We start from the raw sequence: 19597 nt of genomic DNA, 5'->3' as shown, positions 1-19597 counted from the left end.
TAACATCTTCTTTCCCTGTGGGCATCAAAATCCCATCGCCAGTTGTGTAGCTTGTGTTCAGTGCTAGGACACTCCAGGGCCAAGCACACAGCTTCGGTTCCTCGGGCACCAAGCTTATTCTTTGTTTCTGACTCTTGGGAACTTCTTTTAGGGTTCATCTTAAGATAGTGAGTGTTCTGAGTAAGCATCTATTGAGTTGCTACTATCTGCAGAGCACTGTGCTGCCTGTGGGAATACATACACTGGTACAATGCGGTCACTGTGCTCAATCAGCTCTTCCTGTGGCTAGGGGCAAGCATTTCAGCAACGAAATGTAATGTGGACAGGCTGTGAATGCCACGTGATGGATGAATGACCGAGGAACAGGGCTCACCGAGGGAATACAAAAGCAGCAGGTCAATTTTGTAAATTATGATTGATTAAGATAAAGAAGTCTTTCTGTAGGAAATTCAAGTGCAATTAAATAAGCAAGCACACATAGTGTCCCCATGATATTAAATGTTACAAGTGATTATTGCTGCCATTCAAAAATACAGTCCTTGGCCAACTAAAATGCCAAAGAAAGTGTTTCTTTAGAAATATACAAAAGTACCTGTTTACATGATAACTTCACCATCTTTTTCAGGCAGGATTTTAAGATGAGCTTTGTTTTTCTAGTAATAAAAGTGTGCTGCTCTGCCTCTATGACATTTATAACTGTTCTGAATGTTTTTATTTTATTGATACTTCACTTAATATAAGCACCTACTTATTTTCAGATACTTCATTTTATTTCTAAAATGGACACTAATGAAATTGTAAAAGCAATCTTCTTTTATAATTATTGCATTAAGTTATAAGTAATTTTGAAGTGAGAGACTACCAGTTGTGTTCAGTGCAAAATGTTAAAAAATAAAATAAGGAAAGAAGGAAGAAAGCTATTTTTGGTGGAGGTATTTTTTCTTGTTTCTTTTCTAATCCAAACATAGAGCATCGGCATTTTATTATATTTTTATGTGGAGGATTTTTTTCTGTTCTGAGTGAAGAACATTGACAATCATCCCACACCCTTCCTAGCAAACCACACTGCTCATTTTCCCCAGCACTGTCTCCAGGATAAGGTTTTCAGATAAATTTATATCCTCTCTCCTCTTACAGCTCCCACTACAGTTAGTACCAATCCCATGTTTGTCAGGGGGTGGATATGGCATTAACATCCAGGAGCATTTCTGAAGGTCCCCAGTGAGCTCACTGTTAAGTAAGAGGCAATCGTAGGACACAAGACCCACTGAAGATCAGGAAAGGGGGGGCACAGATTTGGGTAAATTCGTGCCAGTAATTAAACCCCGGATCACCCGGACTGACTAACCTGGGCTCATTTCCATACAAATAGCATCTTTTAAATAAATGCAAAAATGCTCCTTGAGATATTATTCTTTATGTTTCATTAGGATGGTATAAATTTTTATAAACTTATTTTTGCATCTAGGAATTTATTTGAATCCTTGACCCAAAGCAGAATAAATTGAAGTAAATTATCACGTCAAGGTCCAAGTTGTAATTTTTATTGAGAGCTTCAAATCAAATCAATGTTCCCATTTTCCTTAGTCAGATCTATTCTATTTTAAGATCGTAGTTGTTTTTCTCCTCTTTTCCCCATTGTTGGTTTCTTTTCCTCCCCTCACATCTTTATCTTTCTGCTCTTCTTCCCCATCACCGTAGTTCAAGGTACTCACCTCTTATCTTCGATGTATTTTTCTTTACCAGCAATGTTGACTGGTCTTCGTATTTCAGCACAGTTCGGTCACTTTGCCCCAACTTAGTGATAGGAGTGAGAAAACTGAGGAAGCTGCCTGCCTCCCTGACTTTGAGAACAATGACCATATCTCATACACTCAAAAACACTAGAAGGGGTTACTTTGAGGCATACATGATGAGCATCAGGACAGTGGATTGAATCTATTGCATCCTGAATTCATTATGCTGAACCCAGTGCATGCCAGACCCATATGTCTTTAGTGAGGTGCTCCGAGTGTTTTCTTTCTAGGGGGAAATAGGGACATGTAAGTTTTCCCGGACACCCTTCCATGTGTTCAGTAGGCACCTGTGACAGTAGTTTCCTGGGCCACTGACTTGCAATGTTGCCCGGCATGTTGCAGGAGCCAAAAAAAATTCACGTGAGTCTACCCACATCTGTTTCAGTAAGTGACTAATCTCTGTTCAGAATATAATATATTCCTATTAGATAGTTTATTTTGCAAGATTATGACCACACATTATTCTAAAATTTTACACATTGCAAAGTAATTACAAAATAATTTTTTAAATTTTATAACTTTAACAATAAGTCTGTGCAATAACTAGATAATATTTTACCTAAATGTGATATAGAATCTGAACTAGCTTAAATTTTCTCCTAAAGTAGCAAAGTTTTTGTATTTTCTGCCCTTAACATTTTCATTATCATATCTATTGATAACTTCTGCGTACAGACCCATTCACCAATTTCAATAATTTTCTCTTAAACAAAAACACTAATCCTAGTCAATTAGGCTGCAAATACATACTATCTTAATTTACTGAAATCAAACCAAATGCTGTCATCTTCTAATAGATGGCTGTAATATTTTATTTGAATCTCTGCTTTGTATACTTTATTTTGGCTTCTCCTCCAGGGCATAGATCTGATTGGGGTCTGTGGTATTAATATTATCAGCAGCAGCGTGCATTAAACGATAATGATACAAAGCACCCTCAGGTGGGTGCCTTCCAGCTCTGTGACACTCCAAGACAATGCATATTCAGAGCATTAAAGGGCATCTTACATATTTAATTGCACCCCCCCCAATCCAAACCCTGCTCTTGGGAGGAGGCCTAGGAGCCCAGACACAAATCTGGCCCCTCTGCTGTTCCTGGCAGGGAAAATGATCTCCAGACCCCCACTGTGTGTGCATCCCGCTACCAGCCAGCAATTCTGCGCCTGGCAGCCCCTGGCAGCCCCTGAGTCCAGGGCAGTTCGTGTTCCCAGACTGCTCTGGGAGAAATCAGAGAAGGTCCTAGGAGAATTAGAGAGGATAATTTGCTTGCAGAAAGTCTTAACAGCTACGGGGGTTTGATGCTGGGCCACTGGGCTGGTTCTTTAAACTCACCCATCTACCTCTCATTTTGTATTATAGAATCTCGTTTAATTGTTATATTGGCATTTAACATATTGTAATGCTTATATTTTTAAGAATAAAGCAAACCCAAGACATCCTTCAAAATGGTTTCATGAACAGACATGATTTTTCTTTACCAAAATTTTTTAAACATAATTTCAGGTCTATTTTGAAAGATACACAAACATAACTTACATTTACCATAAAAACTTAATTAATTTGTCTTTACTCTATAACAGCGATGCCAACATAATACAACAAAGTTTGTAACCTGGTCGGTGCCCTCAGGGGAGGATGGAGCCCACTTGTTTAATCTTGGAACAATATTGGTTCATCTTGTGGTTTTAAGTATCATTAAGAAACTTAACAGAATACCCAAAATAACAATGGATTTTTTCCCTTTCTCTCTCTCCCTAGCAATGCAGCAAAAAGGCCTCTGCCTCTCTGCTGTGGCTTTTGAAGTCCTCAGGCATCATTGCCAACCGGCCCTGGCCTCGGATCTCCCTCACGGTCATCACCACGGCCATCATTTTAACCATGGCCGTGTTCAACATGGTGAGTCTCAGCTCCCGCCAGGTAGGGATGCCTGTCCTAGCAGACCTTTCCTGTAGTTTCTTAGCAGCACCATTCTCTGCCCTTTAAATTCAACACCCACTGCCGTAGCCACAGCCTCTCTGAGAAGAGGGATACTTCTGATGGAAGCCACCCGAGAGGGGAGGCTCCTCCCAGCGTTTCCCACCGTCCTGCTCCTTGTGGCTCTCGGCTGCTGAAAGGACACTGAGCCCTGAGGGGAGAGTGCTCAGTCCTGATGGTGCCAGAGGCCAGAGGGACTGTCAGCAGGACGATCACTGAGCGGTAGCAGAGGCACCAAATCAAGGACAGTGCAGTGGCAGAGGTGTCCTGCTCTAGAGCATGAAAGTCCTGATAGCAAACGTCAGCTCCTACCTGACCAGCTGTGTGATTTTGCAGAGTTTTTATTAAACTTCCACAAATTGCCTTTTCCTTTCTCAAAAATCAGAACTGATGCTTCTCTGCCAAGGTGGTTTTCAGGGTAAATGAGCTGATGTTTCTACGACATTTTGTAAATATTTAACCAATGGTCTCTCTTACTGTATTGGTACTATCATGACTGGTATGTTCTTAAAAATAGGCAGGTAGGCAATCAATGCATGTTGAGACACATCCTTGTCATTATTCTGACATCACCATCATCAACCATAAAGCATGATGTTTTAGCGTCGGCTGTTTTACTGGGTATGGGAACTGCAGGGTGTCGTGAGGATAGTCCTTGCCCTCCAGAAGCATAAAGTCAGGTAAAGAAAATAAAGTTTATGTATTAAAAGATAACACCTAGTATTTAGAAATGAGACAGCATTCGCTCTATGAAAATCATATTTACTGAGCATAAATGTGTGTCTGGTACATCACTAGAAGCTCAGAACCCGAAGACAATTCTCCATTTTCCAGGCATCACAGTGGAGTCTAGGAGACGGACAGCAGGCCTGCTGGGCTCAACTGCAAAGGATGGGTAGAAGGAGTTCAGGAGATGCTGGATGAGAGATGAGAAGGAGAGGAGACATTTAACTTCTAGGAGTAAAAATAGGGTAGACATTTGGATTAAAAAGTAGTCAATTATAAGGCTGAAGAAGTAGATAAGGGTCTTGGATATTTACATGGGTTCAATTCTCAACATTATACTATAGAGAGAACAGCTTCTCCTGACACACGCCTGGAGATTCGGGTGAGGGTGATGCAAACTAGAAGCCAGACGGGCTGGGTCGCCAGCTACAGGGTTAGGATAGATCTGCTTCACTCTGCCTTGAAGTCAATCTTAAGGACACTTGCAAAGTGGGGGTCCAAGAGATGCCCTCCTCCTCCTCCTACTTCCTGCCCTGTGAGGAGGTAGGTATGTGGATTCCTCTGTGTCCTTTCACATGGTCAACTAGGGGACAGACATGCTGGCTCACCACACCTCACCTGACCACACGTCCCAACTGTCTCTGAGAGCTCCCTTGAGAAAGGACATGAGGCCAGGCTCTAAGGTGGGCCTCCCCAGATGAGGGCCAATGAAAGGCATGACCTCTGCCCCCTGCATAGTCTCAGAGCTCAACTCGAGAGAGAGTCTTGCCCCTGTAAGTAGTTAGAACTGATGGTGCCTGAGGGCAGAAGGCTCAGCAGTCAAGCACACACAGCCAGCGGGCTTTCCAAAAGACCTCCTGGCCCTTGGTCTTTGTTCCTATGTGGAGGTGTCTTGATGTGTCACGTTCACCTTGGAAAGTCCATTGTCCTGGGCCCCATCTTGCTCTTCTGCAAAATTAGTGGGTGATACTATGCTATTCTCCCCTCCTCCTGGCCATACACAGTACCCGAGGCCTGTCTTTCTATTGCAGGCATGATGACACCTCGCCTCAGGGGTGGAGCCCATCTTCTAGGTCTCAGGCATTCCTGGACCATGACATGATTTGTTTCCAACAAAAGCTTAATCCAGGCTGGCAGACAGCTGGAAAACTGTGCCACATCGGGACCACAAGGAACTCCCACTAGAACTACCCTGTTTTAGAAGGACTTTAAAATGCAAGGACCCAAGTAGTCAGTGCACCCAGACCTGCAGGTTTTCTGTGTGAGGACTCAAGGGGATTTTCACTGTGGCTCCAGGGCTGTCATCAGAGCACAGGCAGGGAATGTGAGATAGGGACACAAGACTGAGACGGGGCTTTCCTGGAAGTTTGTCTGCACGTGTGTTAGTATCCATTAGGATACTTAACCTTTCTGCACAGGCAATGTCATGGTTATTGCAAAGAGGAGGAAGGGAGACAGAGAGGCAAAGGGGAGGGAGGGATGAGAGCCTGTAGAAACCTGAGTGCACGTCCTAAAATGCACTCCTCATGTCCCGCTTGGTAACATGCAAGTGTGCATTAACCCTGCTGCTCCCAGACCCAGGAGAGCAACCAACAGGCTCGAAGAGGAGTTTGGGAAATTAAAGCTGCAGGAGACAGCTGGGACAGAAGCTCTTAAGGACCACAGGGCTCACTAGCTCGAGTTCTGAGCGATTCTAACAGACACACTGTGTTCCGTTGCCCTCCAAGGGGTGACTGCCACAGTCTCCTTGTAATTAAACATTCTTATTCCTCAAGAGTGTGTCACTCATCTGTAAAGGTACAGAACCAATAAAACACACTCCCCGAAAGCTGACCTTCTCCGTTGGCAGCATGTACCAGTTGTGAGAACAAGACATTTAGCACAACATCACACACTTAAGAATAAGGGTTTTTTTTTTCTCCTGTTTTTTCCTGGGTCCCAGGATAGTGCCTTTCATATAAGGGTTGGCTACTTAATAGTTGCTAAATGAAAGAATGAATGAATGAACAGCTAAGCACACAACCCTTTGAGAAAGAAACTATTTATGTTTGTAAAATCTGGTTTGACCTTAAAAAACCAGGATTATCACCTAATTTTTTAATGACAAGATCTAAGTGGGAAACAAATCTGATTTGGAAGCTGATTTTATTTCACATAGGATAATTAGCAACAATTGACGGGCAGTTAGGTCACTGTCTACATGTTTCATGAGCTGAGCATTGAGGAGATATATTTTTTACAGTAACTGTGATCCCTTAAGAGAGAAGAAATACATCTTCAGTACCAGGAAGATGACTTCCAGAGCCACTTTTTTTCTCACAGAGAAATTCATTGCCAGGCTAGGTAGAGAAGTCCGTGGAAGTCAGGCTTAAACTGTGATGGGTGATGTCTGAGAAAGGAAGGAGATAAGGGTTTGCTGCACGTCCTGAGTGACCCTCTGTGGCAGTCCAGGCTGTGGGGCAAGGGACAAGCAAGGCGACCTTTTCTGGGCCTGTGGTGGAGAGGGAGAGGAAATCAGAACCACTTAAGCAGGTGCCTGCCCCACAAGTGCAAAGAAATGATGTTTTCCATGGTAACCAGGGCCCTGAAATGAGTGGTTCTCTTCCGTCAGATGCTCCTCTTATATTTATTTCAAACAGTTATCATAAAACAGTATGAAATCTGACCATTGGTACAGAGAGGAAATAATTTTCCCTTACTAGGAAGGAACTATTGAGCTTCCTTATAATTTCTTACTAATCACAGAAGGGGAAGGGTTTGTTCGTGAGGGTGCTGGCGTTGGTCACATCTGAGGATTTACAGAGAATGTCCTCCTGAGTTATGATTACATGAGGTAGACACAGGGTCCTGTGTCCCCAGCCACACTGTAAGATGCTGTGACTACCCCTGGGCCATCCATGTCACCATGGGTGCTGATGCATCAGACACTGGCTATTCCAAACTGAGCATGGGTGAGACACCATGCAAGGGAAGTGGGCTCCCAGGTCACACACCCACATTCAGGGCAGAGGACACCTACATTTTAACAGCACTTACGGGGTCAACAGGAACCGCATGGCTTTTAAAATCTCAATATGCAATGATAATACAAATGACAAAATATCAGGTCAGTTTTACTTAATATAAATAAATAACTTTTTGTGAGGCCTTAACCAGCCATTTTAAATGCCTGATGTTCACCCATGTGACATCAAACACCCCGATAAGAAGTGGAGGAAAAGCTTCACTCAGTTTTTTATCAAATACGGAGTCTTATCAAACTGCCAGTGACCTACGTGCTTCATTCCATTTTAGTTTCCTGCTGACTGTGCAAAATCATGTGTGAGAAGCTCAAATCCTCTGCCGTTTTTTCCTGACATTTTGACTGTTGTCATCATGTGACTGTCCGTATCAGTCTGCAATCTCTCATGAGAAACTTCACAGAGAATAAAATCACTAACACAGCTTTATGGATCATACAGATGGAGTTGGCAACGGGTAGTCTATCTGGACTCCTGATTTCATCCAAATGACAAATGCAATGATGTCATCAAGTATAAAATCATATTAAATTGCACACTCATCGTGTAATCCTACTTGAGTAACATAATTCTGAGATGTCTTAAAATTTCCTGATAAATGTAAAATTTGGAAGTAAAGGTAGAATGAGGCAGTGCTCATTAGCACTTTATGAGGATACCTTGTCTGGGATGGGGATATAATTTTCCCAATTATGACAAAGTTTGTAAAAAGTCAAATTGGTCTAGAGAGGAGTTCACCAAATAATTATGATTATTACAAATTCACTCTGTGGAGAAAGTTGTGGCCGTTTAACCTGGGAGCGGGGAAGCGAGAGATGTAAGGGATGACATGAGTTTGTTATTTTAAAGTGACTGAGAAGACAGTGTGGGAGAAACCAATTCAAAATTGAAGTATGATGCCACATAGAATGGAGAGTTTCTTGATTTGGGGCGTAGTTTATAAGTACTAGAGAGAGTTAGCAGAAGGGGGTTAAGGAAGCATTGCTGGGTATAGTGAACTGGGTATAGAGAACTGGGTATTGCAGTTCTCTATTGTTTTTCAAATTTAAAGCATCATATTTATTGTGCAGCCTCATTGCAAGACAAAATTTTCACTGGACATACTTCTACTCATTGTACAACAAGAATCTATTTTCTTCTCTATAAGATGATATAATCAAGACATTTTTGGTAATAATCTTAAGATTCCAGGTGCTTCAGACTAGTAACATACAAACTAAAATGTTTCCTTCTCATGGTCATTTCTTGATTCTTTAGTATTTAAACCCATTTTATTTGGGAACTAGTAAACCTAAATTTGTAGCATTTTGGAACCCAGTGTTTGCCAAGCTATCATGCAGTTCAATTATTTTTCTAATATAGTTTATTTATTAAAAATAGCATATTTATAGTTCAACCGTGGGTCTGACATTTTTGACAAATTCTTCAGTAGGGAATAAAGAAATCTACTACATTTCTTTGATTTTCAAATCAGCATTTTAATTTTATCACATGATATAATGGGTAGAAACACTGTTTCTAGTACCATTTTGGAATCTGAAGAGGAAATAAAAATAGAGTAAATAAATGCCTCTGTCTACCTAAGTAAATTAAAAATATTTGGCAAAAACTCTGCCATCAAAGGAAATAAACAAAAGGAAGAAAGCAAACAAAAGCAACCACAGAAAATGTACAGGCAATTTATATTTTTTCAACCTTGACTATATCGTATATGGCAAGCCCTATGCAGAAAATGCCACCTAGTTCTCTGGCTGAGGTTAATTTCTTCTTCTGAGGGGAAACCAGTCCCAGCAATTCTCTGGTCTGTCTTTACTAAACATTCCTCTGACCCTGAGCTATGGTGCAGAAAGTGACTGATCCTCTGTCACTCAAACAGGCTGTACTACAGCTTCTCTGAAAAGAGAGGCAGAGACAGAGGGAGACAGAGAGAAACAGACAGAGACAGACATACAGAGAAAGGGAGACAGGAGACACACACACACACACACACAGAGATCAAATTTATCGTACCTTGCTAACAGATTGACACTGTCTTTCTGGGTGCTGATATTGGTGGCCATTGCATTACTGTTAACCATCTTTATTGTCTCAGGATTACGTTTTTAAAAAAAATTAGGACCCTTTTTTCAACAGTGCGTAGAGCATCTATCCTCTGAATTTTAATCCCCTGTGATCCTGAGCTGCCAAGCTCTCACAAATAATAGATAAGATGTTGATACCAGTTATTGCATTTTACCCGTAAAATTCTTTTTTTTTCTTGAAATCAAAAACTCATAAAACTCCATTGACTCATTTAATGTTTGAACCAAGATGGTAAAGATACTGCAAACACATTCTGAAGGCTCAGATTTCAGGGCAGAGAGTTGAGTGTCTGTGTGTGTGGTGACAGCAACCTCAGATGTAATTCTAAACCAGCCCTCTGCCCTGGGCTTTGCACATTTTTAATTTAATATTTAATAGAGGGGCTTGAGTGTTCTTTAATATCAGTCCTGCAGTTCTGTAACTCACTCTTAAGTGTACAACCATAAAGTCATTTACTTAGTCAGTAAAAGTTTCCCGAGTTTCAAAAGCAGAGGAAGCTCCCAGCACCTGAGGCATAGACGCTGGGTTGCGCACGTAGTCCTGCTCACGGTGCGGAAGGAACACAGGCACTAGTAAACTCAGCGCCACCTGCTAACCCTTCCTTCTCCTTTGTGCTAGTGCACTGAAACACACACGTTTTCTTTGCAGTTTTTCCTGAGTGACTCAGAGAAGACAATCCCTCCGTCTACCAATACATCAAATGCAAGTCATTCTGCCTCAAATAATGAAGCAGCGATTCTGCGTGAGCAAAGCTTGTTTTTCCTTCCGGTAAGAGCATCTCATTTGTTATCATGACTTTTATTGTTTTCCACCTACTTCATGTTGTGGCCTCCTCTTTCACACCTGTCCTAGACTTCACTTTTCTTCTTTGGTGTCAATTCCTGAGCAGGTCCTGACCACTTAAAAACTGCCAGCCTTTCCTGAGAGGGATCCTGGCCAACTGGCATCTGTTAGGCATGTGTGCAAAGCCCCAGTGTTGTTTGGAAGCACTCACAGATGACATTCACCTGTGTTCTCGTCACTGCTGCATTTTATAGCATGTATTCCAGCATTTGACATTCAATTACATGTCACTGAATTTCTGAGTCCCTTTCATGTAAATTTTGCAAGTTGTTCCAGTGAGTTAGTGTTGGCTCCCCACAGCACTGTGATGACAGGGCCACATCTCCATTTACTACAATGCTGTCCAGTGATTATATCCTCAGCTTACCCTTACTAACTGACTGGCTTTAACCAACATCCAAAGAGCCTAGATTCAAATTTCAAAACTGACTGACACATCAGTGTTTTCAGTGAAAAGAAGTAAGTCTGTTATTTACTGTTTCATAGCTTTTTCTTCCACGGATTGTTTGTGCAAAAATATGTATTTTAATACTCTCCTTTTCATTTTATCAATAATCATCTAAAAGTAGCATAAATTATTAACATTTACTTTCTGTCTTTTGAGGTTGTGAAGTGAATATTTTGGGCACTGAATTCGGTAATTTAATGTGTATTTTTAAAATGTCCTACCAGTTCTTTAAACTCTGTTAACAATGGTGATAAAGGAGATTTCCTTTCCTCCTTCCTCTTTTGCTGACTTGTTCTGTTGATATTTGGCTTGGATACTTTGTTCCTGTTTTGCCATTTCAGTTTGCTGGAAAGTTCACAGCTCTGTTTACAGAGAGTAGGGGAGTCTGGCCTTCTTGTGAGGCCAGGGCTTTTGCAGAGGCAAGCTGGCCAGGGTCCACAGGAATGTCCCTGTGGGCTCACGAAGTGAGGGTGGCGTAAACTTTGTCCCTTCCCTTATCTATGGGGTCCTGGCCTTCGTTTTAGGCATTCAACCTTATTGAGGATCAGACACCATCTTTTCTATGTTGGTTATGTGAGTGGTGAAAGACAGGTCTCGTAAGGATTTATTGGCTGTGATCACGCTGTGTGTGATGTGGAGTTGCCCCCTTTGGGGAAAGATTTTAACCGTGTGATCTGGCTCCTCCTTGAGTGGATGGCATTAGCAGACCTGGTCCACAGGACAGTGCGGGGAGAGTGCCTCCAAGCTGTCCTCATGTGACATTCACAGGGCACTTTAAGGTTAACAATTTAAAGATGCATTTTCATGGGAAAGAAAAGCATAGCTGGCAAAGCATTTTTTCCCATCAGCTTTCTCCATCCAATATTTTTGGGTAGAACAACTCACCATGATTGGCACCGCTAAAGGCAATAAGGTGATCATTCTGAATTTCATGTAGGTAAATCTATATGATATCTTATTCTCAAAAGAAGCAAATCATTAGAACCCCAAGATAGAGAAAGGTAATATGTACTCAACCTTAAAAATCCTGAAGGAAAAACCCCCACAATAGTCTCTTTAAAATCGAGACCACACTTAGTCAACAGGCCACTATTGTTCTAATAATAAGTCCTCAGGAAGAGGATTATGGTGAGCTTTGCCAAGGAAACCCCGTGTGCTCACCTACAGTCTGTACAGAAACTGCTTTATTAACTTGCAAGTTTACGGGTCCCAAAGGAGCTTGTAACACCGCAGCTTCCCCCTTAATACATTTTGAGGAGCATTAGGAAAGCCGTCTTGTAGATGAGCACAGAGTACGCCTCACTGCTCTGCAACCCCGGCTCCTGTCATACCCGAGGCTCACAAGGGAGTGGGGTGGGGTGGGGTGGGGGGGGCATTGCCTTGCTGCTGTGGGCGGTACAGAGTGTGACACAGCTGCCTAGTCACCAAACATCGTAGTCACAGACATGCTTTTTATCCTGCCGTACTAATTTTGGAAATAAGTGTTTATGTGTCAACAATAAATGAGGAAGTAAAGGAGAACAAGCGATCTAAAAGTTAAAGTTTTAAAATAAATTCTGTTATTTAGTTACATCCAGCCATTACAAAAGATGTTGTAGGAAATTTTAATGATACAGAAATATATATTTATGGTAAGTTATTAGTTCAAAAGTATCATTTAAAGACAACCAAAACAGTATAATCCCAGTTTTCTAAAATAATAGTACCAAGACCAATAATAAATAACAAAAAAAAAGGCTGGAAAAATATAGACAGAATAATTAGTAGGCTTAGGTTGGATTTGGGGAATAATAGAAGATCCTTATTATTACATGTTTGCTTGGTATGTTTCCTATTTTTTAACATCAGATATGAAATTTGTGTAGCAGGAAAAAAGTAAATTTAAAATACCCAGATTGAGTTTAAAATTTTAAATCAATCATAAAGAATCTTTGCCATGTGGGCACTCAGTATTCTACAAGGCATGTATAGCATTTCATCAGAAAATACCCTGTGAGACAGATATTGTTGGAATTTCCATTTTCTAGGTGAGGAAACTGAGGCCAAAGGAGGCTTGAGTAAATTACCCAAGGTGCCAGTGGCTATTTCCTTGGCATTAAAATGCAAGTTAATTTCATTGATTAACTATGTCAAAAATGCTTACAACTATATTAACTAATACTCAGTTAATAGTAACTAGCATGTATGTGTTCATTTAATAAACATAAACTCGTAGAGACAGACAACAGTATGGTGGTTGCCAGAGGGAAGGGAGTAGGGTACTAAAAGGCAAAGGGGTCAAGCATTAACTAGTATTAATAAGTTATATTTTAGTCATTAAATATTAACAATTAATAATTTATATATTAGCACATAATAATACAACTATTGACTACTAGGTATAGTAACTGTATCCAAACTATGCACAAATAAAGTTACTAACTGTTATACCCTAACAGAAGTCAGCTCAGGGTCCTGCAGCGGGCCGCACTCTCCCTGCCGGCTTCCTTACTCAGCAGTGACACCTGATCTTCAGGGCTCCCCCCCACCGGCCTTCCAGAGTTACTCCCCCGCATTCACACATCCCTCTGTCCCTGTCTTCAGGGTCCCACCCTGACTTTAATTAATTCCCAGAATGCCTGTGTGTGCACGGCCTTCAAGGTGTTTTGAATAGAAAATGTACTGAAAGCCTACTTTCCATTAACATACGTACTTTCATAGCCATTCCTGAACTCTGAAAGCTTTTTAAAAAATGAAGAATGAATTTTAAAATGTGAAACGATAGGCAGGTTTGTGTAGGTATTGGCTGTCCCATATTTCAAATTAGGAGTATCACAGAAAACCGTTACAATCCTGTCTGCCCCCTCCCCCGCAAAAAAAGAAAAAATACACAAGCGCACCTTGATACGCAGGTTCATATAAGCGACTCCTTATTCTGCTTTTCATTTGATTAGGCTGAACTGGTCAATAACTTTCACTTTAATAACAGTTTTCAACATAATTTTAGCAGCAGAATCCTTTTAAAAGCCAAACCTTACAAGAGCCCAATTTATAGCCCTAAGGGCAGACTCTGTGTGGAGAAGGAGAGGTGCCGGACAGCCGCTGCAGCTCAGCTCTCGGCTCCCCTCCTGCCCCAGGAGCAGGGCTGATGCACTGATGTGAGTGGCCTTCCAGACCGCGGACTGCAGATGACCTTAGCTGGGGAAATAACAGCGAGAGCCAGGGTGACAAGAATAAGCAGTTTGTACACGGTTTAGTTCATACAGTGAGACTGAAATGGAGTAGCTTATAAAGTGGGCTATTTTTAAAAACAGGGTTTATCAGACATCAGTCAGGTCTCTGTTTTATTAAAATTATTAAAAATGTTTTGCTCTGCCTCTGTTCCAGGGAGGCTAACATAATAGCATAACTCTGTCCATAAAACCATTGTATTAGCCACCAAAGGCTTTGTGAGAGTGACAGCTGTTTCCAGGGCTCTGGGCTCCAGGCTTTACTTGCTCCTCTAGTGGCCTACACGGTCACCCCCACTTTACAGATAAGACACCCGTGACACAGGCAAGCTAGGTCACTGGCCTAAAGTAGGCCAGCTAACGGGTGAAGCAGGGTGGACCGCAGGGGTATCCTGACTCGATGGTGTCCACGGTGGTCAGCAGTGAAGGCAGTGCTAGCACAGGCTGGCCCGCGCTGCCTCCTACAGACTGAACGGAAGGCAGGTGCCTGCCTCTCCCTCACACTTGGTTCCTCCCGTTCTTCCGGCGCCTGTCCACTTCCAGGTCATTTGTGACCCGCCCTGGTCAAAGATTTTAGTTTTTGAAATCCTTTCTGTTTCGGATAGTCTCTCTGAGACACAGTGCCTCCTTTAATGAAATGCCCGCATTCTCTTATTTGTAATGGAACTATCTGTAATGATTTATATCCTCTTAATGAATTAAAGAATTGAAAGGCCAAAAGAAGAGTCTACATATTATAATTTTTTAACTATGTAAATGTATTTTTATTTTCAAGAAGTAAATGGCATTAGCTTATAATGACATGTCTTCAATATTGATTTTTTTAGAATTATTTCCATTCGGAAATATGCATGGTGATTTTTATTAAAGATGCTAAGCTGGGTCAGCAAGCCATGTGATAGTTCTTTTCTAAGTCCAGTGGGTGCGGGCATTTACCTCTGCTGTGAAGGGGAGGCCAAGGCATTTGCTTTCCCAGCAAGTCTGTGAGTTGGCCAGTGAGCCTGGTGCGGGTCCCCAGTCTCAATTCTTATTTCAGCGCTTCTCAGAAGAGACTCTAAGTATTGACGCGACATGTTCTCCTGTCCCAGTACTTTATATACAGCTGCATCCTGGGGCTGATATCCTGCTCGGTTTTCCTGCGGGTGAATTACGAGTTGAAGATGCTGATCATGATGGCAGCGCTGGTGGGCTACAACACCATCTTCCTGCACACGCACACCCACGTCCTGGACGACTACAGCCGCGTCTTGCTGGAGAGGTAGCCTGCTTCCTCGTCCTTCTGCTCGCCGCAGCTCTTTCATGGGTGCCAACAGCGTGAGTGTGCTGAGTGAATGCAAAGTAGCCACAGCATTGTCATTGAAAGTCACAGTGAGGGAGTTTCTTTGAAGCGATGGTTCAGAAGATTGATGTGGGGCTTTTACTTTTATGTATTGATTTTAGAGAGAGAGGATGGGAGAGACACATTGGTTTGTGGTTCCACTTATTTATGCATTTATGAGTTGATTCCTGTATGTGCCCTGACCAGGAATTGAACCTGCAACCTTGGCATATGGATTGCACACAATATGTATTATCATAAATACTTAAAAGATAGGAAGTGATTTAGAGAGACAGTTTTGTTGTAATCTGTGCTATATTGATAAGAACAAGGTAGCGTTTCTCACCTTAGCCTTACTGATATTTTTCTGAATAGCAATACTCTTCTGTCGGGGGTGGCTGAATAGTTTTCCGGTGAGGGGGCTCTCCTGGGCATTGTGGGATATTTAGTAGCATCCCTGGGCTCTACCTACTAGAGGCCAGATATGATACCTTCCCCCAAAGCCATGACACCAAAAATTACCCCAGACATTGCTAAATGTACCCTGCAAGATGAAATGCCCCCCCTCAAGTCCAGGACAACTGTATCAATATACATAAAAATACTGGAAACTATGTGGACATATTCACAAGCCATAGTGCTAAATTTCTCATGGGAAGGGTCCTAAAATCCCCTTGTATGGAGGGAGTACTATCACTGTGATAATTTTCTGTTCTGTGAAGAAACTGAGTCCCCAGAAAAGCTATGGCTGTGTCTCCTCTCCCAGCCTTTGGACTGGATGCTTTGAGGTCGGTCCCATCAGGGCCACTCAGTCGGGTTCATGCAAGGTTTCCTGTGATCAAGTTACTCCCATGGGCTTATAATGCATACTGATTCCCTGCTTGAAAAAAAGTGTTGATCATTATCCTCCATCTCACATGTTAATGGCAAAACAATGTTTTATATTGAGTGTCAGGTTTATTTCTGGACCCACCAGTCTTCCCATTTCTTCTATGAGCATGTTGCATAATGCTCCATCGTATTTCTATATTTCTCTTAGTATAAATTAAGTGCCTCAAATATTTGCACCGATTTGTGGCTCCAGGAAGATGGTATGTGTTGTGCATGGCCGTGTACCTCTCCTTTGGAGGCCCTGTGCCAAGAACACTGTGTAAATGTTTCTTACCAATAAGAATACTTTTAGAAAAACAACTGCGAGGCATTCTCTTCATCTAATTTAATTTTCATCGTCCTCCACACCATGAAATTCTAATAATCTGCAATTCAAGCCTAGGGTAGTGGAGTTGCAAAAATATGTAATTTTATTAAGGAAATTTTATGATTCCTTAGCCAAGATGAGAATGAAATCAGAAGTTAATTTTCCAATAAATTCTCAAAATCGCCCACCAAACATGCTTTAATATTTCTGTACTGTATCCAAAAAGCCTGCATGGAATCCCTAAGTAAATGCAACATTACTGATTTTCATGCACAGCTATCAACGCTACGAAATTTCCCTTTATTAAGTTTAAAGCCCCCAGATGTGATACACACCCGTTTCAAAAGGAGAAATTAGATTAGCAAATTTCTGACGGGAGAGATTTACTTCTGGGGACCTGAGAGAGATGCCACCCGCAGCACAGAATAGTGACTAGATTGACGAAAAGGCATTTTTACTTTCAGAGCCCTTTGCTTTCATTTAAGCTCTTTTCTGTTTGTTCTCTGGGTTTTGTCTTTATAATAGCCTTAAAGCTGGCTTAAGTTTGGGGGTGTTGCAGGCTGACATTAGACGCCCCAGGGACCTGCCTCCACTTCCAACAGTAAGCCGGTATCCTCTGCCGGAGGGATGCGCCTATCTCCCTGTTCCTAACCTTGACCTTCAGGTTCTGGCACTCCCAGGCCCGATTCTTGCATGACCTGCCACAATACTTCCAGAGCATTCCTCCACCAAAAGATTAAATATTACTGACATAATATCAGATTTCCTCTAAAGTCAGTTTAATACTAACCCCATATGACAAAGTCTTACAAGTGGAAGTTGAGGATTCAGTCCCCATCTCTCAGCGTCCATGTGTGTTTGATACAACCCTGCAACTCCGGCCAGAGCCCAAACCCGTCCATGTCAATGTTTTCTCTCTCTCCTGAGAGTCAAGAGGTTCTGCCATCAAACAGCTGATAGAGATTTCCTCGTCCTTTATCTGGTTTGTTTATGCTGACACAACTCTTTCAGGTATGAAACTGGGACTAGGATCCTTTAAACAAAAAAACTGATCTGAGATGGTGCCTTGAGCGTCGACATCCCTGAGCCCCAAGCCAGACGTGCCCTTCAAGGAGGGACCTGGCTTAAGGAGTGCCGGGCAGCACCTCGTTTTCTGATCGATGGTGTCTGTGTCCTTGAAGTCACATGCTTGGTCCTTTTCCTTTTCTGACCTGATCCTGATCAATGCGTTTTTGTCCCTGCTTTCATTCCCGGTGTCCTAGCCCTTGCCCTGGTCGTCTTTCTGAGATACCTGCTTTCCCGTGTGGCATCAGTGTCCTTGCTGCCCACCTCAGTCTCTGGACTGGCCCCTCATCAGCACTGAACGTTCCCAGTAGCCCTCCTGTGAGCTTCTGGCTTTTGCCCCTGGATGTGCCTGAGGCTTGAGAACCCCTTCCACCCCGGAGAGGTAGAGAGTACCCCCTGTGGACAGATCTGTTGCTTCCAATGTCTGCCTCCCCCTTCTCTGTGGCACCTACACTGAGGACTTGAGTAGATGCTCCTGAATCAAGGAATGAGTGGATCTGAATGAATGGTGTCCACACGGCCTAAACTGTGCCTGGCATCGTGTAAGTGGGGGCTCAGTAGACAGCTAGTTAATGAATGCATTAAAAGCAGGCTGTGCTCCTGAATAATAGGAAGAACCTAAATACCAAATGTAATGAAATGCTCACCTCACCTGCTCCCCTGAAGAAAGGGGCTCCTTGAAGATGTGTCTTCTCAGGATTGGTATCAGCGGTGTCAATATCCTTAAGTGTCAAGAGAAAGTTTGGAGAGCACATCTCTGTTTTTAAAGCACTGGCTGGCCGTCTTCAGAATGCATAGTTTGGACAGTGTCGTCCTGCGAGTTCACCATGACCATGTGACTGTGTATCGGGGGCCTTTTGCAGACCAAATTTGACATTGATAATGGACAGGCCAACAAGGTGGTACAAGCCAACAGGGCATTTTCTGCCAACAGGGTTAGGAAAGAAAACGGGAGAAGTATGCACTAAAAAAGTCCATATCAATGAGTAATTCAGAAAATGACATCAAACGCATTCTTACAGATGCACAAATGTGGAAAGCCAGCTTTTCAGGAGGAGAAAAAGACTATTTTGAGACAAGGCGTCATTAAAAATCTGAAGTCTTGACATTCAGGATAACACAAAGAGACCTAAAGCACATGACTCTAAGTGAAATAAGTCAGACAGAGAAAGACAAATACCATATTTCACTTGCATGTAGTGTGTAAAAAAGAAAACAAATGAATAAGCAAAACCAAGTAGAAACAGACCCATGGATACAGAGAACGAGACGATGGTTACCAAAGAGGAGGGTGTGGGGAAGGTGGGAAAAGGGATAAAATAACTAAATAAGTAAGTAAGTATATAAATAAATAAAGTGCAAAAACTCAGATACAAATATAAAATAAACATGACAAAAATTAGTTTCAACTCTAACATAGTAGTGTAGTTGAATGCAGTAGTTTTAACAATAATTTTGCCTTAATGACTCAACAGTGAAACAGTATTGCCGCTATTTTTTTCTTTGCAAAGGAATACAGATCTCTAAAAGATGTTTTAACAGCTTTGGCTTACATTTCAGTTATTGATTATAAGTCATATAAAATTTTCAAAAATTAATCTGTTGGAATGGAGGCCAGCAATGTCCCAGTACGTAACCATGCCTGCCATTTTGGGATCCTGCTAGGTTACCTTGTGGTGATGGAAGATCGGAAGTTTCTGGTATTTGGAAGGCCTTGAACAAGATGTTTCTTCATTCTTTGGCATTGCCAACAACCTTCCACCTTGTCTGCAAGGATGAGATGTTTTGCTGTAGCAGCCAATAAGGGCCCCATTTCCTGTCCACAACACTGTCTCCGGGAGGCTGCAGTGGTGCCTGTGAGGACACTGATGTTCTCCATGGTGCTGGTGATGTTGATGACCAGTGATACTGCTGGAAG

The 19597-nt window shown here is 42.1% G+C and overlaps 1 protein-coding gene across 1 annotated transcript in view; it reads left to right on the top strand.

The window, feature by feature from the left end:
• ADCY2 (adenylate cyclase 2) overlaps positions 1 to 19597 on the top strand; it is a 356581-nt gene that overhangs the window by 292058 nt on the left and 44926 nt on the right. The window contains exons 16-18 of the mRNA XM_028526056.2: positions 3555 to 3692; positions 10247 to 10366; positions 15187 to 15356. Of these exons, the coding sequence (XP_028381857.1) occupies positions 3555 to 3692; positions 10247 to 10366; positions 15187 to 15356 (428 nt within the window). The remainder of the gene's footprint in view (positions 1 to 3554; positions 3693 to 10246; positions 10367 to 15186; positions 15357 to 19597) is intronic.

This window comes from Phyllostomus discolor, chromosome 3 (genome assembly GCF_004126475.2).
Source record: "Phyllostomus discolor isolate MPI-MPIP mPhyDis1 chromosome 3, mPhyDis1.pri.v3, whole genome shotgun sequence".
Lineage (NCBI taxonomy): Eukaryota > Metazoa > Chordata > Mammalia > Chiroptera > Phyllostomidae > Phyllostomus > Phyllostomus discolor.
The sequence above is the reverse complement of the archived record's forward strand: the minus strand, read 5'-3'. Positions and strand labels throughout refer to the sequence as shown.